General features: G+C 40.4%; 1 protein-coding gene across 9 annotated transcripts in view; it reads right to left on the bottom strand.

The window, feature by feature from the left end:
- The window catches only part of CCSER1 (coiled-coil serine rich protein 1), a 1,152,782-nt gene that overhangs the window by 295,184 nt on the left and 829,853 nt on the right, over positions 1–27,745 (bottom strand). The window contains exon 10 of one of the 9 annotated variants that reach the window (XM_043545158.1): positions 12,590–12,640. The exons of the other annotated variants lie outside the window; for them this stretch is intronic. Coding sequence (XP_043401093.1) covers positions 12,605–12,640 — 36 coding nt within the window. The 3' untranslated portion in view covers positions 12,590–12,604. Of the gene's footprint in view, positions 1–12,589; positions 12,641–27,745 lie in introns of those variants that run through there. 9 annotated transcript variants of the gene reach the window in all.

The raw sequence follows: 27,745 nt of genomic DNA, 5'->3' as shown, positions 1-27,745 counted from the left end.
GATGCCTATTATATCAATATCCTCCTTCAACACGAGGCACTCTATTTCACCCATCTTATTATTTAGACTTCTAGCATTTGTGTACAAGCACTTTAAAAACTTGTCACTGTTTATTTGTCTGGCCTTTTCTGATGTGTCAGATTCTTTATGTGAATGTTTCTCATCTGACCTGGCCCGTACTTTATCCTCTTTCATCCCCTCCTCCTGACTAAAACCTAGAGAATCTCTATCAATAGACTCTCCTCTAAGAGAAGTCTCCGTCCAATCCACGTGCTCCTCTGCAGCAGTCGGCTTTCCCCCATCCCTTAATTTAAAAATTGCTCTGCAACCTTTTCAATGTTAAGTGCCAGCAGTCTGGATCCACTTTGGTTTAGGTGGAGCCCATCCTTCCCGTATAGGCTCCCCCATCCCAAAAGTTTCCCCAGTTCCTAATAAATCTAAACCCTTCCTCTCTACACATCGTCTCATCCATGCATTGAGACTCTGAAGCTCTGCCTGCCTACCTGGCCCTGTGTGTGGAACTGGAAGCATTTCTGAGAATGCCACCATGGAGGTCCTGGATTTCAGTCTCTTTCCTAGCAGCCTAAATTTGGCCTCCAGGACGTCTCTCCTACCCTTCCCTATGTCATTGGTACCTACATGTACCACGACCACCGGCTCCTCCCCAGCACTACACATAAGTCTATCTAGATGCCTCGAGAGATCCACAACCTTCGCACCAGACAGGCAAGTCACCATACGGTTCTCCCGGTCATTCCAAACCCAACTATTTATGTTTCTAATGATCGAATCTCCCATTACTAACACCTGCCTTTTCCAAATTACTGGAGTTACCTCCCTCAGAGAGGTAACCTCAGTGCAAGAGGATATCCCAACATCATCTGGAAGGAGAGTCCCAACTATGGGAAGGTTTCCCTCTGTTCCCGTTGACTCTCTGGGCCTTTCATCCTCCTTAATGAGGGGGAGGGATAGCTCAGTGACTGGGGGGAGGGATAGCTCAGTGGTTTGAGCATTGGCCTGCTAAACCCAGGGTTGTGAGTTCAATCTTGAGGGGCCCATTTAGGGATCTGGGGCAAAAATTGGGAATTAGTCCAACCCTGATATCCTATTCCATGACCAGAGGTGGGACAAATCTACAGTGTCCCGTAAAGCTTCATCAACATACCTCTCTGCCTCCCTTAGCTACTCCAGTTCCGTCACCCTGGCCTCCAAAGCCCATACACGGTCTCTGAGGCCCAGGACCTCCTTGCACTGAATGCACACATATGCCACCCACCCACAGCGCAAGTAATCATACATGCTACACTGAGCACAATAAACAGGATATCCCCCACTCTGCTGCTGGGCTTCAGCCTGCATTTTCTCCTAGAGTTACCGAGGTTAATGATACGATTTTTGTTTAAATCAAGAAGTTTTGATTATAGTTTAGTGTAAAGGTTTTGAAGAATGGCAAGTGTACCTCACCCCCTTCCCAAACTCCCTCTCGAAACTCCCTGTAGCGGCCCCTGTTCGCAAAGTTCCCTGGTCGCTTGCTCACTGCTTTATAAAGCCCTGGCCTCCTTGATAGCCCCGCCCCCTGACTAAGGATCAGCCAGTGAACAGAGGCTTCTAGATTTCAAACCTTGTTTAGAAGCTCACAGCTTCCAACTGCCAGCCAAAGCACATGGTCCTTCAAACCGACAGACAGACACAAGCTCAGCACACAGCATGCAACTCCCAAACACGCGCACACACTACAGACGGCCACTTATGCCAAGGGTCAGGTATTTGCTCCTCCTTCACCTGGAGAACTCCCTCTCAAAACTCCCTTTTAGCGGCCCCTGTTTACTGATTGTGCCCTCAGTATCGCCTACTAGAATTTTGCAGAATGTCTCTCTCTTTGAGAGCAGGTGGGAACTAGAATGCTACTGCAGTATAACTATATATCGAAGACCTAGTTCAGATAAATGCAAGATATTCTGGAAAGGACTGGTGTTGGTGGATGTGCAAAAAGGCTATTGGCTTCACAAGGGTTTATTTCCTATTCCATATCCAAATATACCATGATGCTGTTTAATTTCTGAAATAACCCTAGGACTTGACCTAATATACAACCATCTGTGTATTGTCTTAATTTGCATGTATACTCCTCTGTCCTGTTATTTGATTTTAGTGTGAGGAGCAACACCCTTTATAGCTCCTTAGATCTCAAATACCACACTCCAATTAAATCCCTTCCTAACTTTAATTTTTTTTTTCAGCTACATGAATGTGTTCTTTTAGCTTGCCATACAGGGTCCTAGAGCAATTTTCTTGCCTCTGGATTTGCTTTACTAAGTACCAACATAATTCTTAAAAGGTTGTCACCCAGTTTGATTTGGGCAATCTACAGTAAGGGAAGGAATTGCTATAATAATTGCGTAATCTTAGAACAATTTCGGCACAAGTATTTCTGCTGCTCCGGCTGCTGCTGTGCATTCTAACATTTTGTTACCTCTTTTTATTATTGTTTCTTCGTATTGTACAGACTTTAATAAATGAGGAGTCTATCATTTCATCGAGACCTCATTCAAGGACTGCCTCCTGCTAATAGTCATTTTAGAGTTCCCTTGGCAGAAGTAGTAAATATCAGTTGCCATTCAGGAAGAGGTGGATTCAAACCAGAATCATTTATCCAAAGTGCTTGAATTCATATTCCTCCTTACAATTTTCGTATACATGCGTTTAGTAAACATTTATGGTTAATGTAACATTTGTGTCTCCAGTTTCTGTAAAATATATATTCCTAAACTAATTCTCTCCTGGGTTTTTGTTCTGTATTTCTTTTCCCTTATCCCTCTTCAATAACCATTTTAGTTTTCTTCTTCTCTCTCTCTCAGACCTTGAATTTACTGTTTTTCCTCTCCATCTTTGTCCCACTCCTTCCCACAGCCTTCTCATCTACCCTACTCTTTCCTTATTCTTCTGTCCAAGAAAACAGGGAACCAAGAACAGAAGGAGCAGTTCCTGCGGGAGGGTCAGGAAAGGCACTGGGACAGTTCTCCTTACCTCCACTCAGGACTATCTCTTGGGAGGGTGGAAACCAACCAAAGCTGAACTACTTCCCTATCCAGGGAAGGGAAACACAAGGAGACTTTTCCCTCTTCCCACTCCACACACCGAGGTGGCCGTGGTTAACTTGGCTTAGTGGCTACATTGCCACTGGCTCTGGTGCAAAAAGAACAGATTGCTTCTTTACTCAATGGTAGGCAGAGCTAGTAGAGAGCCAACAGGCAGGTAAGCTTTCTCAGTAGTACCAGACCTTCATTTCTACTGCTCAGTACTTAATTTGTAATGAAAGAGGTGCCAGGGCTCAAGCAATTCTTTTTACTTTCATAACTGATGCGGCCAGCCCAGAGGTGCCAGGGCTATTAACTGCAAGCCCTGGCACAAATTAAGCACTGTTATTGCTGACAGTGGAGATGGTGTGCTCAGGAACACGAGCGCCTAGTTGGTGCTGTCTAGGAGCAGACTGCTGAAAGAACAGATCCAAACAATCCTGACTAATCTGCCTCTAACCACAATTTGTTTACATCTGTTTCACTTATCAATCAAGATGGCAGGCCAGTGCCCAGGGTTCACGGTTTCAGACTAAGGTCAACAGTAGAAAAAAAAATCTCTAAAATGAGAATCCTAAATAAGCCATTTTTAGGTACTTAAGTACTTGAGTAAAGCCTTATTTTTCAAACTGCTGAGTATCCATCAGCTCCCAGACCCTGACTCAATAAAACACCGAAGCCTGCTTACTTCACCTTGTCCTGTTCGCTGGGGTCAGCAGTGCAGACCCAAAGAACACGAGAGACTGGCACAAACTTTTTACAAACCAGACGGCCAGGCCCGATGTTCTTGGTTTGAAACTGGAGTTTTCCTTCGCCAAGGTGGACAGCCTGCCACAGCTGATGAGCACCATCTGTCCAACACAGGCACAGAGTGGTGAAGTGACTTGCCCTAGGTCACCCAACAGGTCCGTGGCAGAGCCAGACATAGACCCCAGTTCCCAGTACTGCCCCCTCTCCCCTATATCGCTCTGAAGCCAACCACTGAGCATTTGCTTCTGTACTTCGCTAAATTGGGAGCCTCTACATAAAACATCCCATATGCCAAGCTCTGGTGCCCTTGTCAAATACATTGGTACATAGAACAGACTCTGCCAGTTGTTCACAGATAATACTATGTGGGCAGCAACATGAATATAACTAAAATGTAATAAATCCACCTACAAACCCACCATAGAATTCCATTCTCCTCCCGACCCCTTCCCTCAATCTACCCATCTCCCAAATCCTTATGTGCCAGAGAGAAAAGATGGGTCTTGCAGCATGCCCGGTAAGTTAACAAACTTGGGCTGTTACATACCAAAGTGCTTAACTGTTGGGGGCAGATTTTCAAGAGACCTCAGGGCCAGAATTTTAGGTGAATCTACAATTTGGACAGATTTTTAAAAGAGCTCGGCTCCCATCTAGGTATCTCAATGAACGGTTAAACTAGCCAAAGTACTTGGCACTTAGAAGCCCCCACGGAAATGATTATGACAGGTTTTTTTCAAACGGTCAGCCTGCAATCTGGTGTGATTATGGGTGCTGAGTCCTTCTGAAAATTGTGATTTAAATCAATGGAATTGCTCACATGCTTGAAGTTAAACATGTGCTTAAGTGCTTTACAGGATTGGGGCTAGAGTGTTCAATGTGTTGCCCCAGCTCTTTATTCAGCCATGTGAAAAGGATGCTTTAGATTTACTAATTAGCACATCAGCAATGTAAATTATGAATGAAACTCGAGAACAAACATGCAATGCTCATGCTTTCCTTTGGCGAAGAAACACCTCTCCAGAGTAAGAAAGAGCAAAGGATTTTTAACCACCTGGAATGCTTTCTTTTCAACAATAGTTGACTTGGGGGTGGGAAGGTCATGTGTATATTATAGCAGGTATCTTGGCCAAGATTTTGGGTTGCATTTGGGGGTCAGTTTTCTAATTTATACCCAGCTTCTTATAACTGGCAAATGGCCATTCCACTGGACGGGAATTGCTGGAGTATGGAAATCATCTGGCCCGGAGCGGTGGCGGGGAGTGGTTTAGTAGCCACTACTCCACTTCAAGGTACCCTCCTCATGCTAAGGGACACTCCATGTGCTGGTTCATCTGGCTGAGTCTATGGTTGCTCTGTGTCACTGGACACATGTAAAGCAGTCATAGGATGGCCAGGATTTAGCCCCCTAAAAAGTGTGCTATAGCTAAAGTAGCAAGTTGCCTAAAGTTTGCCATTATAATCTCATATTCACAAACTCAGAGCTTTCTGCAACTTTTACCATTCTGGATGAAATTTTCCACACTTGATGTCGTCTTGAATGTAGGTGATTTGGGGGTTTGTGTGTGTTTGTTTCCTTGTTCTTTCTGAAATGGTGAGTAGATTTGAGTTTGTATAAAATCTCTTCAACCATTTTTGAGATGGGAGAGTACAGGAAAAATTATTTTTTCTCATTTTGAAAAATGTCAAACCATCATTTATATATTGATTTATTAAATCAGGCATGCCAAAAATGGTTCAAGTTTGAAACTTGGTCTACACATACCTGACACTGAGAATCAGTGTGTTTGCTTTGATTGCAACAGAGGCAAAAGGAATTTAAAATAGTATCACTGAAAAATCACTTATGTGCATGAACACTGGGCATCCACTAACATCTGGTTAACATCTGTCTATCCTCAGCAGGAAATGAGCAGGCATGGGAGATGCATGAGGAGGATATTAAATATTTAACTGAAACACCAGAGCCAAATCTTCCAAAATTAAAAATAACCATTATTTATAAAGTGTTAAAACCAGGGACAGGAGGAAGTTATGGGCATGAGAAAGTCACGGGGCCTGTGATTTTAGAGTTTCTCTACAATTTTGTTTCATTCTAGCTTTGATGTAAAACATTTTTAAATCTATCTCGGTTGTAAAGACAAAGCTTTCAGAAGATAAAACCAGTGCTCTGTTCACCTGCTAAACCATTTTTTTCAGAAAACTACCTTCAGCTCAACAACACAGGTAGAATCTGACCATTCCACCATCTCAATCTTCAAAGAAAGGTGTCAGAGTAACAGCCATGTTAGTCTGTATTCGCAAAAAGAAAAGGAGTACTTGTGGCACCTTAGAGACTAACCAATTTATCTGAGCATGAGCTTTCGTGAGCTACAGCTCACTTCATCGGATGCATACTGTGGAAATTGCAGAAGACATTATTATATACACAGACACCATGAAACAATACCTCCTCCCACCCCACTCTCCTGCTGGTAATAGCTTATCTAAAGTGATCATCAAGAAGGGCCATTTCCAGCACAAAGGGGAGGAGGTATTGTTTCATGGTGTCTGTGTATATAATAATGTCTTCTGCAATTTCCACAGTATGCATCCGATGAAGTGAGCTGTAGCTCACGAAAGCTCATGCTCAAATAAATTGGTTAGTCTCTAAGGTGCCACAAGTACTCCTTTTCTTTTTAGAGAAAGGTGTGAGTTTTGAAGTCTAAGTATGACCATTTGAAGTCTGTTGTTATTAAGCACAGGACATTTTTTCTACCTGTCTCTCTCTCCTAAAAAACACCAGGGAAATTAATTTTTTATACTGTTAATACAAAAAAGTTTAAACAATTAAAATTGCAACAAATTAGGGGATGCAAAAGTTACATTTCCTATACCAGGATTCATATAGTGGTATGCACTGCATAATATTTGATTTCTGTTTCTGGTTAGGTGGCTATTTCTATTAAAATCAGCAACCTACATTTGTAAAAGTGAAAATAAATGAAGACTGATATCTCCAGATTCATTAGCTTTGCACAGATGAATGGTGGAAAGGGGTGTTTTGATGTCAAGTATCAGAGGGGTAGCCATATTAGTCTTTATCCACAAAAACAATGAGGAGTCCGGTGGTACCTTAAAGACAAACAGATTTATTTGGGCATAAGGCTTTTGTGGGTAAAAAACCCACTTCTTCAGATGCATGGAGTGAAAGTTACAGATGCAGGTGTAAATATACGGACACATGAAGAGAAGGGAGTTACCTTACAAGCAGAGAACCAGTGTTGAGAGGGCCAATTTAATCAGGGTGGATGTGGTCCACTCCCAATAACTGATGAGGAGGCCCATCCTGATTGACTTGGCCCTGTCAGCACTGGTTCTCCACTTGTAAGGTAACTCCCTTCTCTTCATGTGTCAGTATATTTATGCCTGCATCTGTAATTTTCACTCCATGCATCTGAAGAAGTGGATTTGTTACCCATGAAAACTAATGAATCTGTTAGTCTTTAAGATGCCACCGGACTCCTCAGTATTTTGATGAAGCGCTACAGATAGTCCAGAAAATTAAGGATATCTAAAGCATTATACAAAGTATCCAGTTCCCAACCGGCATGGGTCTTCTTGATCTACAAACTCTCCTACTGCAATTCAGTTCCCATCTGAAAATGGTTTTAAAATAAATGTAAATATGATAACCATTCATTTATCTTCCCAACAGGTTACATCTAGTGTCTCTGGCACTAATCAAAATACATCGACTTGTTTAAAGGACTAGCGAGTGCTGAATTTCCTCAAAAGATTATCCTAAAAGCAGAACCTTGAATTTAAGAAACTCTGGGAATATTTATTCTCTTATAATCTTTAAAATAATTTCTTTAGGGATCATTCCTTAAATCAGTCAAATCTGAGGCCCAGTCTACACTTAAAAATTGGAATGACCAAGCTACATGGCTCAGGGCTGTGAAAAATTTGCACCCGGAGTGCCATAGTTGTGTCACCTAAATCCCAGCGTAAACACGTCTGGTGTGCCTCTCAGAGGGGCATGAACTACACTGATGGAAAAAAAGAACACCTGCAACTTCCGTTGACGTGGGAAGCATCTACCCTGTGGCACGACAGTGGCACAGCTGCAGTGCTGTTACTGTGCCACTGTAGCAAATGTAGTGGGGGGAGGGATAGCTCAGTGGTTTGAGCAATTGGCCTGCTAAACCCAGGGTTGTGAGTTCAATCCTTGAGGGGGCCATTTTGGGATCTGGGGCAAAAATTGGGGATTGGTCCTGGTTTGAGCGGGGGATTGGACTAGATGACCTCCTGAAATCCCTTCCAACCCTGATATTCTATGAATGTAGGCATGGCCTCAGAAAAAGTACAAAAGAAACCAAGGAGTATTTTCTTAATGAGAGATGCTTAAATATGACTTCTGCTTAATACAAATGCCAATAAATTGCAGCATACTTGCAAATCAAGGACACTGAACATCTAAAACTGAATTAACGAGAAAAATGTGAGTGATAATTTTCCATGGAGATCATTTACTGGATCGTATAACATGACCTGCTGTATTATATGAAGATGTGTCTGTAGCAACAAAAGCTTAAATATCAAACACCTCCAAAGTTTGGATTCTCATTTATCATTTTTCTTGTCTTCATTAATCTTCCTCTCTAAATGATCCCTCTGTGTTTTCTCTAAGATATGCAGAATGACTTCTACATTGAAAGAAGCTTAGCAGAATCCCCACTGGTTTAGCCAGAGGCAGACTTCGTTCTGGCTCACCTGGCAGAGCTATACTGCTGCCTAGGCCCCCATGAGGATCCTGGTCTGAATATCTAAAGCAATGACATGCAGGGGACACACAAACAGTGGGGTGTGTGCAGAAGAATTTAATTCACTCTATTACATGGCCAGCAGTTGGTACCCACAACTTCTTCTCCCAGGATTCATCTCCAAAGTGCCTAGTTTGCAAGTTTCCCATTATTGCAATATTTTATATATTAGGATTGCTTTCTTTTTTCTATTACATACTTTAAAGAGACACTGTCAATCTCTTGTAAATCTGAGCTGCACTAGAAGGGAGTGGAAGCGAGAATGAACTGCCTGAGCAGTGACTGCAGGCTGTATGCATTCAAAGAGAGGAATACCTCCAGAGGCACTTTTGGCACACACCATTGGTGGAGCCGTTGCTCCACCCCACACATTCATCCTAATGTGCAGTGTGGGAAGAGCATGGACCTGCCCACATCCCATCCAGAAATGCCCACTGAAGTAGGTCTATTATTTTTGGTAAGAAAATATTGAGGCTTGTAGAATCAAAAGATCACAGTCGGTTGATATGGAAATTCATTCTAGCTGAGCCAAACTTTTCTGGGAGCTGCCCCAGGGGCCTCCCTAAAGGCCAGTCAAAGGCGTAGGGCCAGTGCAGGATGACTTTATGAAGTCACTTAGACCTGATTCGTTTGGAGAACGGCCAAGGCATTGTATAAGAAAAATGGCTGAGTGAGGTTAAGACATCTTCCTCTCTACTTTGGCTTTTTCCCATATACCTACTTCTTGCATTGCTTCTTTATTATGTCATGGGATGATAAGACTGAGAAACGGGCTTCTAATCCTAATCAGATGGCCAGCTGAGATGCAATCACTCCTTGCTACAATTAACCCTTGCAAAATATAATTATGGTGAACTCCCTGTGGCATGAATGACATGGCTGAAAAGTGCGAGGTCACAACTGAACAAGTTTACATAGCAACATTCCATAGATTTCAAACACTCTAGTCACATGTGAGATTGCCAGATACTTAGGCAAGAGCTGAAGACTTTAATGAGAGGCTCCAAGTCTCAGGCGTTCACCACATCTCTTTCATGGAAAAACAGGCCCCACAATCACACACTATGCTGCAAGGTTGTTGTGCAAGACATTAACGTATAATTATGGCAAACACTTTATCTAGCCTAAAGCCTGCCTTTGACCTTCTACAACTTTCACAATCTATACAAACTGCAAAGATTGTGACTACCCTACCTATTCAAAGGGGGCACTTCCCTCTTAGTCATCATACCAGTTTCAGCCCCTAAGATACTTACTTCCAGACTGAGGTTTGTAACGCTGCCCGCCGCTATGACAAGCAAGCTCATGAGCATGCCGTTACAAGATGCACTTCACCTATGCATTGCACTCACCACACTTTCTAAGGCGGGGGATGACAAAGGGAACGGGGTTATTCCTTCCCCATAGTTCAGCTGGTAAAAGAAACAGAAATTTAGGCTGAGATCTTTAAAGCCATGTAAGGGATCTGCTCCTCATTAATTTTAAATGGCAGCTTTAGTAGCTCAGCTTAAAAATCTGAATTCAAACTGTTTAGAACAAGAATCATCTATTTCTTTTATAGATGGGTGGAATATCTAGCGCAACGGGGCTCTGATCTTTGAGATGAAGGATCTCTAGAAGACAGGGCAACAGACTTAGGCTCACGAGGCCTGGGTTCAATTCTGGGTTTAGCCACATACTTCCTGTGTGACCTTGGGCAAGTCATTTAATGTACCCTGTGCTCAAGTTCCCCATCTGTAAAACGGGGATAATGGTACCTCCCTATCTCACAAGGCACTGAGAGGGAAAAAGCCATTAATATTAAGAGGCATGCAAATACTCCAGTGACTAGACAGACAGGTACTACCAAAATACCAAAAATATGATTTTAATTAACAAATTACATGTTGAGGTAAATGAACGGACTAACTTCAACTTGAAATGTTATCTTGTAATGTGGTAAACACACATTCATACCTAAAACTATAATGCATGTGGCATCAAAAGCATCTAATTTCATTTTATTGAAATTAATATGGTGACAGACTAAGGTACTATCCTCCACTCTTTTTTAAGCAAATTAAATTACATTTTAATCTTTTCTTCTTAATTTATATTTGCACACAGCATGCAATGTTCAAAGTTTGACATCCTGTCTAGCAATTAGTTCCCTAATAGTATTTACCAGTTAGCTAAATGGCATATTACTGCCTGCTTCAATTTTCCAAACATACTTCAGCTGTTGTCATTACCTCCAATAAGCAATAGGAGAGCATTTTTAATGACATAGCCAGCAATCTTATTATAAACATTTGGTAATAGACTCTTAATAATATGCCTATGCACACCCAATGGGAAATATCTACTGTTTGAAATAGAGTAAATTAGTGCATCATAACAAGCAATCATTGCCACTAAACTCTATATTTTAAACCTTCATCAAATTCTACAATATTAGATTTGGCCTGAAAATTGAGCATAAGCTGGGGTCACAGCCCATCAACTGAGGGTGTTTTTGCTGTGCTAGCACCTGGAACATATCCAGTTGGCCAGCTGCAGAGCACTGGAGAACTAGATGGGCTGCTATGACTGACCGACACACACAATAAAAGGGCTGAAAATCTTTTTTTAAGTGCTGGTCCTGAAAGGAGCTCCCCTGAGATGCGAAGTTCTGCCCGCATGGAGTCTATTAAAGTCAGCATTTGGGGTTTAAGATTATAAACTCTGCAGGGCAGAGACAGTCTCTTCCTGCCTGTAGGTAGGTAGTGCTAGCCACACAGCAGTTGCTATCAAAATAAATAATTAAATAAATAATGGAGATCAACAGATGAGCTTCCACTCCAGAAGGCAGTTGCCTCAGATTAGCCATCACCCAACTGTGACCAAAAGCAGCACAAAGACACAGCTTGCAGGGCCCCTGCCTGCTTTGCAGCCAGAGTGGGCAGAACTGTGGAATAAGAGGAGATCCTTATGGCTTCCCTGTTCCTATTGAACCACTTTCTTTCTCAGTCATCTAGCCACTATTTCCTGTAGCTGCATCTCAGAGGCACCTTAGTTTGTTGGACATGACTGAATCCCCCATGTTCTCCAGAGGTGAATTTTGGTTTCAAAGTACATAAAACCTGACAGCACCATTCATTCTAGGGGATAGCTGTATAACACCCCAAACCTTTATAGTTGCAAATTCAAATGTAAGCAGAGTGGGTAGCCCTTGTCCAAATTAAACAAAACAATTGAGCACAGTCCTCTTGATAACCACCATTAACATATTTGAAAATTATCATATCAGGTCCTCCTTCAATCTTCTTTTCTCAAGACTAAACATGCTCCCTATTAAGAAACATCTCCCATTCAGAAAGATGTTTAGAACTTGTATTTTAGTGCCTCACTTGACTACGACTCCCCCACCCCTCCCCAAAAACAAATTCATGAAGAGTTGCCTTTATGAAAATAAACACAAGATTTTCACTACCCCTATAGATTGTGATCCTATCTAACTCACAGATGATTTAAAAAAGTTAACTTTAATGGCTTTGCCTAGATCAGTATTTCAGCCACCAATATAGCAATCGTGATCTAGCTACACCAGGCATGCTGCACCAGTGTAAAAAGATTAGGGTAAGCTGTAACAGTGCGAGTCATCATTTACACTAGCACACTGTGTATACCCCAGAGTTTTGCACCACTGCAAGTGCATCTGAAGCTAAGAACCTAATGTAGTTAATGCCTATGTGAATGGCTTGAGCTCTGAACAAGCAGTGCATAAGAGACACCATCTCATTCAAGCAGAAGCCCTGTGACTCAGCACATCCTTTTAAACACAGTTCCCTCCCCGGTTCTTACTTGCTCCAGGAGGAAGTAATTTGTTGCTGGTCTATACCAAATTATTACAGTTCTGTACTCATTCAGCTGCAGGCTCATTCACCATCCCTCTCCATTCACTCCTTACCCACTTGGCCTGGGGAGCGTGTGGTGCATCCACTTACTCCAGCATGTTCACACCCAAGATTTTGCAAGTCTATGCAGAAGTCCCTGGTATGGAACAAGGCACGCATTGGCATTGTGAGACTGCATTTGGGGACTATTATTTTTCTCCCATTTTGCTTTTATTTATTTTTTCGAAGAAAAACTATTTTTTTTAAAAAAGTACAATCCAATCACTGGAACAAGGCAAGCTTAACAAAATATATTCTAACACACAGAGGTTCACTGAGGTGTTAACAAATCAAAACATCTCATACTGAATATAAAGACCAAAGTTCAGAGTCATCTTTTATTGAAATGCTCAATTAGTGTCCTTTAAATTCTCCCTTCATTTTCCCATTTGTTTCCCTTGAGTGTATTTAGTTCTATTTCCTATTTCAATTTGAAGACTAGATTTAATGTACTGCAAAGTGGAATGGTACTATTGCTAGGCAGTTTTTTTGAACTATGACCTGCATTACTAAAGCACTTAAAATAGGAATGAGGGACCAAAGACATGTCAACAGGCACAACTGACAGGCCATTCTCTGATAACCTTAGTTTTGGATTTGGAAAACACATGTGAAAACACAGGCTCCAACTGCCCTATTTAAGAGAAACTCTGAATAGAATGCGTATTTGGGTTAGCTCTTTTCAAATGGAAGAAACTCCAACAAATATTAACTCTCTGCTCATAGCTATACCTATTTTATCTAATGATGTATGTTATATCCACATGTCAACTAGGAAGAAGGCCAAATTGGAATTTCTGCCTTCTCCATTCCTGTTTAGTTTGCCTCCTGAATCCTTGGACATACTTACCAGACAGACAATACCAAATATAAAAACCATTTATGTTGGTAAAGAAATAGGTAAGTTACATATGTAGGTTGAGGATAACACACTCATTATAGAGAAGAACCTTACTATCTTAATTCCTGTGCTTCTACACTTTGGAACACTGTCTAGTCTGTCATATAAACTGGGACAAACTCACTTGATGTATGTTTACCAAAAGACAGATCGTTCACGTTATTACCAGAACGTCCCAATTTCATGTATTAAAGGAAATTTACTATGTAGGCATAAACACACATGCAAACTTGAACTAAATGGTTTATCTGAATTTCAGTGATAAGAAAACTGTCAAAAGATGAAGAAAGGAGGACACATCTTCATGCCCATTAAGATGGACCAGAATCCTGATAATCATTGGAAGACCAAGGAGCACAAAGTTGTTAAACATTAATGGGCCATGCAAGTGCTCTGCACCTCTGTAACTAAAAGTGTAGAATACAGCTGGATGGAATTTTTCAAATACTGCCACTCCCACCCCCCCACCCACCCACTCCCCCATTTGGGGGGGCGGGGAGGGGGCAGAAAATGTTGATTCGTCAAAACTGAAACTTTCCAGGTGAACACGCTGGTTTCCATGACAAAACCATCCTCCTTCTCAGTTAGTTTTACCTGCATAAAACTGAAGGAACACAATGGTGAGCCAGACTGTAAATTTATAATTGGAAGATAACATTGTGCAGTGGAGTTTTGGACAGACTGGAGGGAGGAGGATGGAAAGCAGCATGAAGTGAATGCTAAATTGTTCCTCGACCACTGCAAACTCTTCCAAAGTGATTACACTTTGATAGCTTGACTCAAGAAAACACATAACAGAGAAGAAATGTAATGTAAGAGAAAATGGAAATATTTCTATTAAACTAAAACGTTTGGCGTAGACACAGTCTTGGTTATTTTTGTATGCTGCTTTGCACGAACACTTTATTTTCTTGTTTTTTTAAGGAATTGTTTAAGGGTGACAATGTTTTCCTTGTAATTGCATTGCAATTGGAGTGTACTCATTTCTCTGATTAGGAGGCATTCTTTTATGACTGTAAGTGAACAAACTAGACATTACTCATCTGCTCTGGACTGCTGTTGTCAGCTATCTGTTTAAATAGGAAGATGTACAGTACTACTTGTACTTACCCAGAAAAGAAGAAGAGCCTGCTAACCTCAGTCAAATATTTGCAGTGTGTGAATATACATTAGTTTATGAGTACATACTTTTGAACACTGAATTTTAATGTGTGGCAGACTTTTCTTCCCCCTTTAAAGTTCACTTTCCCCATCAAATCTCAAACTGCAATATGAAAATGACTGATGTCACAGTACAGAGTTTTAAAATCCAGCATACATAGCATCTGCAGCTTGGTGATGAACAAGGATGATGCCATGGCTTTTGTTTCAACTTCTCCTTTCTAGACAATGAATTATAGTAACTGTCTGCAAGCAGCTATAATTTTGATCATTTCTGAGCCAGGGGAGTTACCTAAATGAAATGAATAAGAAATGGCATTGAGCTCTTCCTTGCGTGGCCTCTGGTTTCAGATCTCTGCAACCCTACTCCCCATTTTGTATTGAAAATGGAATCTTTGTTATCTCACTCCACCATAAAACACAAAAATATGTATTAGAATCTATCTGTTGCTCACCTGATAACTCTTTCTGCAATTAATATTGAATACTGAACATGTCAGTCATACCAAACAGATTCTGCTATGAAAATGGTAGTTTCAAAAAATAAAGACAAAAATGGGAACTAGCCTGAGCTGATAGCTTTGCAAGGGCATTAGAATTCCAAGCAACCATCTGGATAACGAATGAACTGAGAAAGCAAATATTGGGAGCCCAAAACATTTTCCAAGCCAGGAGTAAAGCTGCAGACTGAGGAGGAAGAAGTAATTATGCTATGCTTTCCAAAAACCATCAGAGGATCAATGTAGTTGTGAGTTAGATGGATCTAACTTTAGATTGCATTAGAGAACCACATTAGCGTGCCACTGATTCTTTGTATTTTAATAGCTGCTGTATTAAGTTTTACCAAAAAAGATTTTTGTTATGCAACTGAGGAAAGTGCTCTCCCTTTCTTTGGAAAGAAAAGCAGCATTATATAGCTGAGAAATTCTCTGCATTCTTTCACTATTTTCGAGACACCACTGACTTCCTGAGGAAACTACAATCCATCGGTGATCTTCCTGAAAACACCATCCTGGCCACTATGGATGTAGAAGCCCTCTTCACCAACATTCCACACAAAGATGGACTACAAGGCATCAGGAACAGTATCCCTGATAATGTCACGGCAAACCTGGTGGCTGAACTTTGTGACTTTGTCTTCACCCATAACTATTTCACATTTGGGGACAATGTGTACCTTTAAATTAGCGGCACTGCTATGGGTACCCGCATGGCCCCACAGTATGCCAACATTTTTATGGCTGACTTAGAAAAATGCTTTCTCAGCTCTTGTCCCCTAACGCCCTTACTCTGCTTGCGCTACATTGATGACATCTTCATCATCTGGACCCATGGAAAAGAAGCCCTTGAGGAATTCCACCATGATTTCAACAATTTCCATCCCATCATCAACCTCAGCCTGGACCAGTCCACACAAGAGATCCACTTCCTGGACACTACAGTGCTAATAAGCGATGGTCACATAAACACCACCCTACACCAGAAACCTACTGACCGCTATTCCTACCTACATGCCTCCAGCTTTCACCCAGACCACACCACACAATCCATCGTCTAGAGCCAAACTCTACGATACAACCACATTTGCTCCAACCCCTCAGACAGAGACAAACACCTACAAGATCTCTATCAAGCATTCTTACAACTACAATACCCACCTGCTGAAGTGAAGAAACATATTGACAGAGCCAGAAGAGTACCCAGAAGTCACCTAGTACAGGACAGGCCCAACAAAGATAATAACACAACGCAACTAGCCATCACCTTCAGCCCCCAACTAAAACCTCTCCAATGCATCATCAAGGATCTACAACCTATCCTGAAGGATGACCCATCACTCTCACAAATCTTGGGAGACACGCCAGTCCTTGCCTACAGACAGCCCCCCAATCTGAAGGAAATACTCACCAGCAACCACACACCATACAACAGAACCACTAACCCAGGAACCTATCCTTGCAACAAAGCCCGTTGCCAACTGTGTCCACATATCTATTCAGGGGACACCATCATAGGGCCTAATCACATCAGCCACACTATCAGAGGCTCATTCACCTGCACATCCACCAATGTGATATATGCCATCATGTGCCAGCAATGCCCCTCTGCCATGTACATTGGTCAAACTGGACAGTCTCTACGTAAAAGAATAAATGGACACAAATCAGATGTCAAGAATTAACACATTCATAAACCAGTCGGAGAACACTTCAATCTCTCTGGTCACTCGATTTCAGACCTAAAGGTCGCAATATTAGAACAAAAAAACTTCAAAAACAGACTCCAACGAGAGACTGCTGAATTGGAATTAATTTGCAAACTGGATACAATTAACTTAGGCTTGAATAGAGACTGGGAGTGGATGTGTCATTACACAAAGTAAAACTATTTCCCCATGTTTATTTCCCCCACCCCCCACTGCTCCTCGGACGTTCCTGTTAACTGCTGGAAATGGCCCACCTTGATTAACACTACAAAAGGTTTTCTCTCCCCCCCCCCGCCCTCTTGCTGGTAATAGCTCATCTTAAGTGATCACTCTCCTTACAGTGTGTATGATAACACCCATTTTTTCATGTTCTGTGTGTATTTAAATCTCCTCACTGTATTTTCCACTGAATGCATCCGATGAAGTGAGCTGTAGCTCACGAAAGCTTATGCTCAAATAAATTGGTTAGTCTCTAAGGTGCCACAAGTACTCCTTTTCTTTTTACATAATGGTAGTGTTTCTGAATGGTAAATACTAGGAAAATTTCAATATTCCAGTTCACCCTTTTATGGGGATGGGGCACGGTGGAATCCACCATACATTTTATTTAAATTATAGAAACACTGGAATTTCCATAATGAATCAGAGTAGTGGTCCATCTAATCAAGTCTCTGACACTGCTCCATACCAGAGGCTTTAGCAGAAGGGTCAGTCAACAATTTCCATTAACTTGAGAAAGTTACAAAATAATTTTTCCTAACTGTGTAACATGGTATTGATATTTAAGTAAAATTATAGAGGTTTTATGTGTGATACTGCCGCAGTTGTGATCAGCAGAGGTGCTGAAGCCCCTTGCTTTAAAATAGAAAGGACTGCTTACGAGGGTATTTTTCACTATGGAATGCACACAATCCTTCCCCTTCCCCCCACCCTTTGGTCTGAAGTTGCCTAAATGTGTTTAGCTTCTGGGCTTCCTTGGTTTCAGGAGTAGTATAGGGGAGGCTGGGACTTAGGCTAGGGTAGAGGTGGAGATATTCTATATTTTTGCTAGCTGCCGAGGTTTTTAAGATAGGGTGGAAATTGCTTTGGATTTGCTATGTTTATATAAACTGTCTTTTTAAGAATGGTCAAAGCCTGGAGACTGAGATAGGTGTGTTTATATGTGTAACTGAAAAGAAGAAATAATACTTAGCATTTATATTGTGATTTAGATGTTCAAAGCACTGTACAGATTTTAACTAATCAATCATCACACCACCTTTTGGAGATCAGCGATGTAAGTATTACTGTGCCCACTTTACAGAAGAGGAAAAATGAGACAGAAAGTAAAGTAATTTGTCTTAGGACATACAGTGAGAAAATGGCAGAACCAGCATCAACACTCAGGGCCCCATGAATCCCAAGTGTTTGAGCCTTCCTCTGAAGTATTGGATACCAACCAAAGCAGGATACGAAGCAGAAGCAGCAATGGTGTGCTTTGAAATGGCAGTCCCTTTGTTCCTAAAAGCAGCGATAGGCTGCTCACCCAGTTTTCCAGCAGATGGTGGCTATTTAGTAGCACATGCAGGGCAAGAGAGACTCTACGGTTTGCAAAATTAAAGGTTTAACAACTCCTGAGTACACAGTTTTACAGAATACAATATTCTGTAATGTTTGCCATGGCAACCTTTTATAATGTAACCACTACCCAACTGACCATGCTATATACATACAGCATGTTCTTCAGTCACAGTGCAAAAAAATCATAGAAACATATAAAGTTGTATTTCAAGAAGAAATCACAATACTACTTTAGTGATACCACAATGTCAGCTGTACTGTTTTTGCAGTTATACTAGCACTGGACAATTAAACCCAGTAAGAGGAACCTTCCCCGCGAACACTAAATATCTCAGAATTCCCCATGTAACTAGAATTTGACTTTGGCAACTTACTCCCGATTATGCCTATTTGTTGCATCTTTTTTCAAACGGTTTCATGAATCAGACACTGACAAAAATTCTAAGTGAACTTGTTATCCTGTCAACTCTTAACGACGCAAATGGAATTCAGGAATGAAACCAGAGAGCTCTTGGCAGCATGGTCCTATCTACAGTTGAGCAATAAGAAGTTTTTAATCAACAACATTCAAAATAATATCTTGAACATTGTATAAAATGGGAAGAGAGTGAAGAAACAGGGTGACTTTTCAGTTCTGAAAAGTGTAGCCAGTGACATGGATATAGATATTAGGTATGATATAAGTATTGATTAAGATTTTTAATGCAACTAGAGAACCAGCAGGTCACAGTTCCGAGGCCTGTAAGGTAAAATACCTTAGCATAACAAATAGAAGCCTAAGTTTTAGGTTGACACAAGGAACTGACAGGCAAGTGACCTTAAGATGACGCGTAGCAGTAAATAAGAATAATAAGTCAGTGGACTGGTGTGAAGTGAGAAACAACAGAACATGAGTTATCAATATTTGAAGGTGTGTTTAATCAACTGAACAACGAGCTCACAAAGTCTGACCAAAATAATATTATGGCAACCAGCTGACGTAATGCTCTTGAACATGATGTAAATGGTTAATTAACCAATCGGAATTGGGGGACCTCAGGAGAAGTGAAGTATGGAGTTGATTTGGGCCTGATTCAGGAAAGCATCCCTGTTTGGAATGGTGCATAAGCAGGCGCTGAAGTGCCAGTGAAGACAACAGGACTTGAGCCTGCTCATCAAAAGGGATTTGTTATTTCTAATTTTGTATAATGAATGTGTTACTATATTCTACTTTAAATGAAGACGTAGGATCAAATTTAGTCCTTACATAAGCAGGTAGGTTTACCTTTTTTTTTTTTTTTTTTAGTTATGTTTTATTTATAATTTGTATTCCTGTAACCTAAAGATCCAGCTAAGATCATGGGCCCTATTGTGCTAAACACTATATTTACTCATAGTAAAAGACTGTTTCTGACTCAAACAGCTTACAGTCTACCTAGGAAAGAGAGACAAAGGGCAGGAGAAAAGAAGCATTAGGACCCCCATTTTACAGATAGGAAACTGAAGCACAGAAATATTAAACAATTTCACGAAGGAGACACAGCAAAGATGTATCAGAACTGGGAATTTAACCCACAAATGCTGAATCCCAGTCAAGTGCCCTGTCCATAATTCATACTTTGTAGGCATTTGCCCATTTGCACCAGAGTTGAACTAGATCCTTCATTTCTAGAGGAGCTGCAAAAGCAGCAGGAGTCCTGTGCATGCTTAATCAGTTTTGTAGTATCTATTTAACAATCAAGTTCACTTTTCATAAAGATGGACCAAATTACGCTGTCAATTATACCCAGGCAAACCCAATAAAAACCCAAGTGTTTGGGTATGAGAGCAGAATTTAGTACATTGTTCATTAATTCTGAGAGAATTCATTTTAGGTAAAATGGATTGCAATATACAGACACCAAATATTCAGACATCTACTATCTACAGTAGACAGTTGTATGTCAACAATGAAAAATAAAACTGCTTTTTGAAAAGTCACAATTCATTTTTTCATTAAATTATACTACCAAAACCCCTTCTCTAAATTCACGTGCAAACAACATGTTGAAACCTCTGAGGAAAAAGCATTGCTCATTGAACAATGGTCTCAGATCTTTGCTGTCAAAAGTATCCCCAGGGGACATATTTCACCCTCATAATGATTCCAAACATTTTGAAGCATTTCCATGATCTCATAAAGGTTTCCCCTAGCACCCTGTAAACAAAAGGTCAAATCTGCATTTATCCAGGTTCCACAGCCATGGTAGATTTATCACTGCAATACCCAAAGATATGGCATGGGCAAGCAAGCTTGAGAATTATATTGAACGTCTAGGAGAATTGGCCTCCAGCACTTGTTCTGCAGTTTTTTCATGGTGATCTTTCTTCTTACGGATTTTGGAAAGAAGGCCCGATAAAACTTCAGAGTTTTATTTATTTTACAAATCACTTACTATTTAATTTAAATAATAAAAACTATTCAAATAAATGAAAATCAGCTACAAATGTCTGACTACTTTCCCAGGATCTTGCTGATTAACCAACATTTTTTAAATATATGGATTAGTATAGTTATCAGGTACATTTTCAGTGGTAGAAGTTAGTTTTGATGACCTGGAAATTTTAATATTCAAGTTGAAATATTTCATCATTTCCTCTATATAGTCCATTAGTCTGTTTTCCCAGTTATTTATATGGGTCTTTGACAGCAACAGCAGAGAAACCACAAAAAATGGCAGAAATAAGCAGGGACAAGTGAAATACCGGAAACTATTTTAAAAAATAATTAGCTAGGATCCATGTCCATGTTGTTCCTTTGAGCTTGAAAGAGCTTGAGCTCTTCAGCATGTCAGGTGGTACACTTGCCTCTGAGTCAGTCTTGAACCACTGTCCCTGCTTGGGGGCTGGGATTACGGAAGATGTTGCCTTTTAGATAAGAAAGTAACACAGAGCGCCTGATTTCATATAATTACAAATTTAAAAAACACCACCATACTTTTCAGAAGAAAAGGAGTTTGCAGCTATGTCCTACCCAAACATTCCCACTTGGAAAATTACATTCTGCCTATATTCCTTCTGCATTTCAACAGGATATAGTACTCTATTTATTTTCCTGTACTAAACTGTTATACAGTAGGACGTCAGAGTTACGAACACCTCAGGAATGGAGGTTGTTTGTAACTCTGAACAAAACATTACGGTGTTCTTTCAAAAGTTCACAACTGAACATTGACTTAATTCAGCTTTGAAACTTTACTACGCAGAAGAAAAATGCTGCTTTCCTTTTTTTTAGTAATAGTTTACATTTAACACAGTACTGCACTGTATTTGCTCCCCCACCCCCCTTCCCCTTGTCTTTGCTGCTGCCTGATTGTGTACTTCCAGTTCCAATGAGGTGTGTGGTTGACTGGTCAGTTTGTAACTCTGGTGTTCGTAACTCTGAGTTTCTACTGTATTGTATTATTGTGTGCTGTTATACAGCTGTTTCATTCAACCCTAGAGATGCTGAGAGTTTGATGTTGCCCTCTAGTGTCTGGCCTACAAATAGAATAAAGATCTACTAGCAGCTACGGGAGTTCTTCTGAAGTGATGGAGGCTTCCGTTCATGGAACTAAAGATTCCAGTTTCCGAGTCCCAAGTTCCTGTCTGCGTGTGAATATGAAAGAGAGGGAGATTTATGTAATAATTGTGTCTTTTGTCTCTGCCACAAGAATTCATTACAAGGACAAAAGTGCACATGCCACTGTGCTTTGTAAAGCCCTTTGATATACTTTGATATAAAAAGAAAAAGGTTCTGCATTACCTAAGGTACCATTTATTTACAGTGCTTTCTTATTTCCATCCTTCTTCAGGTTTAAAGGTTTAATCAAAACCTTAATGGTTGCTCAGTGCAGGACAACCTGAGCCCTTTTAGTTGAGGGAGGCAAGTGGCAACACCATCAGAAACAGGGAGTCAGGTTCTTCGCTGGCATAAGTCAACATAATTCAAGAAAGTGACCCAGACCTCTCCCACTCCAGTCACCAGAGAGAAGAGTACTTGAGTGCAGAGAGTACAGTGTTAGAATTAAGGAGGTAGGTGTTTTGTTGGTTTGGGGTTGTTGTTTTTTTGGGAGTGTATGTGCGTGTGTGCGCATGCACTGGGGAGAGGATTTTTTTTAGGATTAGGAGATAGCTTGTCTAGATATATTTGTTGCTGTTCTTCACTCCTTCCTCATTGTTTCCCCCTATTTATCTTGTGAAAGTGCTTCAAGGCAGCCCAGTGTGTTAAAGATACTTTGGACCCCTTTCTTCCTCCTCTGGAGTCCCCTCCACAAATTCTGCCGAAGTTCCCACAAACCTAGCTTCCTATCCATGCAAAAAATCCAGTTTTCAGAAGCACGAGGTGTTTAAGTTGAGTCGAGAACATTAAGGAAAGAAATTGTGAGATCCCGACAGGATGGTGAAAAGCTGAGAAGAGAACAGCGGAAACATGCCACAGTGAAGGGGAAGCTGGAAAGAGGACGATGTGGGGAAATGTGGTGAAAGGAAGAGAACTGGTGGTGGGGTTTGAATAATGTAAATAGGGAGAGCAGCTTATGAACCAATGACAGAAGCCTGACTGGAGGAGAGCTAGAGAGAGAATGGGAAGGGTCGGGGACAGGGTAGAACCTTTGTCTACCCACAGCAGATGTCACTCGCCACCATTGTAAAAAATCAAGATTGAATATTAAGAAATTCAGGGAACTCTGGAAAGATGGTTGGAATTTTGGCAGATGGGCCCAGACTCTCTCTTTTTTTTTTTTTTTTTTTAAACATATCATGTTTTTACAATAAATTCAGTATTAGCACCATGGGTCATGAATCTATTCAAAAATATGGAAATAAAGGGGGGTGGGGGGAATGAAAGAAAATGAGCTGAGCTCTCAGTGCTCTTGATTCCTTGCGATGAGAAGTGAAATTCAATTGAAATGTTTCCTGGGGCAGAGAAAGATTAAAAGAAAACTAATGGTACTGTATGGGCACACAAATAACATTTCATAGGTTTCTCTGTGGTTCTCATAGCTAAAGGCAAAATAAAATATTAAGTTAGAGTCAGGATTCCAGTCATACAATATACAGCTCTTCTTATTTTTGTCTGTTGCATAAATAAGTCCCCATTGCACCAGTGACTTCGAGCCTTAACTTAAATGAATCAAAGTATAACATGTGGCCAATTTTTTTTCATATTTGGGTACCAAAAGTTAGATTCCCTAAATAAGTAACCTGATTTTCAGAGACATCAGTGGAAGTGGTGAATACTTAGAACCTCTGAAAAAATCAGACCACTTGCTGTGGGCACTCAACTTTGAACCTTTTGGCCTGTGTTCTTAGAGCAGAGTGTTCCATACTAGTTTCCCCGACTTTCATAATGAGACAGATACTTCACTTGTATTATGCTGAACTAATTTTGAGAGGAATCCTTAATTTGGCTTCAGGCAGTACAGCTTTCCTCAGTCAATTTATAACAAATCTTAGACCACTTAAACCCATGCACTCGAGTTACAGAGCAACTGGGAACTACCACATCATGCACAGCATGACGACGAACCTTCCCACTAAACTTTACCCTAGAAGGGTGTAACCTTTCTTTCTGCCCATCACCTTGGACATGCACTCACCTCAAAGCAACTCCTTCCTTCAAGCAATCAGAACTTCCCCTTTCTCACCCCTTCCTACACATATATCCTGGTTTGCCTTCCTATGCCTTCTATTTTGCATCCCATGAAATTCAGGAAAGATACTAACCAAATTCAAGGGTAAAATGGGCAGAGACTGAATTTTCATCTTTTTAGTGTGTAATTTTTTTTTAACCCTTTGGTTCCTTAAATTATCTGTGGAGACTGCTGTCTTCAGGATAGTTCCATTTTGTAGTACATGGTTTATACAGGATATTACAGAGGTGGCAAATGGACATGTGGCTTGACTTTGTCTCTTCTTGTTTTATTGCTTCCCTGAATCGAAAATAAAACTCAGAGTGGAAGTATGACGACATTCCTGGGTGCATGTTACATTCAGGTTAGAACACCACAGGCTTTTTGTTGAGTGACATATGCAAGTCTGCAGCATCATTTTCATACCAAAGGCTACTGTCCGGTTACCTTAATATACCATACAGTAAGTATTCTGCTCAATGAATTCTGAAGTCAGCCACAGCACATTTCTTTTTGCTTGGAATTTAAAGGGATACAGTCAAGAACATAACCATGGTGGGCGATTCACATCTACAGTGCTGCATATATAACATAAAAACCATATCTGTGCAAACACCTTAGACAATTGAAATAGGAAGTATATTGTAAAATCTGATTGCTATGCATGTTGTTTTCTTTCCTCACCATTTTGGGCAATCAGCCTAGACGTGTCACCTTCCCTTTGGGAAAGGTATTGCTATTTAATCACTCCCACATTTCAAGGGAATATAAAGCCAAGCCACCTCAGTGGCTGCATCAGTGTTTAAACAGGGAGGCATTGTGCCACAGAGAGATATGATGGCTCCTGGAGTTCCTTGGCACACATCACTGGGTCACCCTTTAGGAGAAAGCATGTCCTCTTCTCCACAACCAGACACCTCTGTCCCTCTCAGTCCCTTTTGGAGGAGCTTTGTTCTACAAGGGCACTAATGAGGAGAAGTCCTTGTTTCAAACTAAAATGTAGGAGCTGAAATTGTGGATGGCCCTTGTACAAGAAGCGCAAGTGGGAGGTAAGACCAAAAAAAAAAAAAAAATCTAAAACTCCTAATACCTGAGCCTACTTGAATTGAGGTCAATGGCAAAATACACTCTGTTTTCAATAGTGCAGGAGTCCTGGGAAGAATAATATCTTGCTTACTTAAACAGCCAAATTCTCTGCTGAGGTGAATCAATGAAATTCCACCAGCAAAATATTTGTGTCCTTTGTTAGCTTATTTATGAGATGTTACTAAAACCAAAAATGTTTGTGTATTTAACTCCATCACCTGCTTCCTGTTTTTAAGTTAGCTGCCACAGCCGTGCACCACTTACAACTATTTGAAACAAAACCTAAGTTTTGGGCACAGACAGGTGTCTCTTTAATTTGATGCACTACACCTAAATAAGCAACTTTGATATCCCACCCTTATCCACCTATTTTCCTTTTCAGTTATTCACATCACTATATGAAGATAAAATTAAATATTGTCATTTATTATGTGTCTGTAAAATGCCTCTCCTGTTTGAGGCCTTTCGGTGTTACCACTATACAAAATGTTAAAATAAAATAATAGATTTCAATGACTACACCATATGTCACATAATGCTGTTCTGTGATATACTGAGCTTCTTTCTCCTTCAGAAAGCAGATGTTCGCAGCAAGTGTTCTTTTTCTCTTGATCATGCATTAAATCATACTTAATATTGGATGTGGTAATGCAAAATGTACACTACTCAAGAGATGTATGTGCATGCCCTGGCATTAATAACCAGGGCCTGGGCATACAGATACATTCTTATTTGTATTCACATTGGAAACAACATTAATTTTACAACAGCAAAAAGACCCATGAAAATAAAGCAGGTGGGTAATACAGTAGTGTGAGGCTGTAATCATTTTAGAGTAACCATGGGATTTGGCTTTTGGATGGCATATACACAGCCCTTGGCTTTGAACGGCAGCCTAAATGGCTTCCATATGAGGTTATAGGAGAGGTTGGGTATGGATTCCCTCCACATGGGGATATGTTCTTTGTCTTTATCTTTGGGTGCCACAGTGCACAATCATAGAATTAAATGGAATAACATGTATCTGTTTTAAACTACCAGACCTAACACTCTGCTCAATTCCTGCCCTATACTGGTATGTAAGCAGGCAGACAGTTTCAGGGTGATAAACAACTACTGTTTTAAAATGTGACTACATTGGCCAATATTTTCTTTTTAAACCTGTCTGCAAAAATAGTCCCAAGCCTTGATCCAAACCACCCTCCAAACAATGAAAACAGCAGCTAAAGTGCAGTTCGGAATATATATAATCACCACTATACCACTCTGATACTGACTAGACCTGTATCATGCCTCACTGTAAATAATCATATGCAGATGTGTACTTTCTTGTGATTAATACTGTATACACCAATATAACTGACATTCTGGTACCAAAACAGAGTTTCAAACAACACATTTATGCTTTTAATAATTTATTATTCATATGCACCCTGACCTGTATTGAACTCTGAAAATGTACGATGTAGGACATTTTATCCTGGAGATGTGCTGAATATCTGCAAACCATTCTGGCGAGGCTGCTACAGTTCACGGTGTTAAAATTTCTTGATAAAAATATAATCTTACATCTTATACCTGTTGTACACATTATTCTCTTCATTCAGTAACCACATTAATAACTTTCTATAATAGTAAACAATTTATACTGTCCAGTGAAATATATCTAATATTTCTGTTCATTGCTTCTACTCCAAATCTCTGTAAACAATTTCAACAATAGCACGATAATTTATACTTTCAGTACAACCTGTATAAGCTCTCATTTTTAAAAGTTCGGCATAATGCAGCAGCAAAATAAGTGCACTGCACTGAATGGACTACACATGACCTCAGCCTGGAAGTGAATGTTTAAAAAAAAAATCTTTTGAGATTAATATATTAAAAGCTACAGTTATTTGGAGAAGTGGATAATATCTGTTCACTTTGAAATAAGGCCTATTTAAATGGCAGGTAACCCACAACCTTCTGGCAATGTATTACTGGAAAGCATATTTTACAAACTTTCATTGAATGCATGAAAAGATTTAAAATCTAACCCAGCTTTGTTGTTACCCTAACTGAATCTTACAGAAGAGTGTCTCTTTTGGTCATTGTAAGTCATAACTACCATGCAGAAAAGCTTTTGTCAGATAAGCAACATAAACTTTTTAATGCAGGAATTAAGGAAAAAATTTAATCAGCACCACATGGCAGCTCTCTCAACACTGATGGATTTTCTGTTTTCCCTACATACACTGAGCCCCTACCTGCACTTACATCAGCGGGAGTTCTGAATATGTATGAAGAACAGAGGAATCAAACTGGCAAGGTGTTGTTCTGAGAGCAAAATGTTGTCCTCAGTAAACATAAGTAACAACCTTGTTTACACAACACGATATACGCCACAATCCTGCATCGTTGCTGAACTGGGGCCATATTTATTTAAGGTTTCTCGAAGATACACAGACAGAACCACCCGACGTATCCCTCCCAATACATAAATCTCATGTTAATCAAAAATCACATGAAATCGCTTAAATCCAGTGAAAACTACTCAATCATAGTCCAGTCTAATTCTACAATTTAATTATACCACACTGACAAATAACCCTCACCCCTCAAATGCCTGATGCAGAAGATGTGCTTGCAGTGTGTTCAGAATGCTAACAAACCTAA

The sequence above is a fragment of the Chelonia mydas genome, chromosome 4 (assembly GCF_015237465.2).
Source record: "Chelonia mydas isolate rCheMyd1 chromosome 4, rCheMyd1.pri.v2, whole genome shotgun sequence".
Taxonomy (NCBI): domain Eukaryota; kingdom Metazoa; phylum Chordata; order Testudines; family Cheloniidae; genus Chelonia; species Chelonia mydas.
This window is presented reverse-complemented; position numbering and strand designations above follow the sequence as displayed.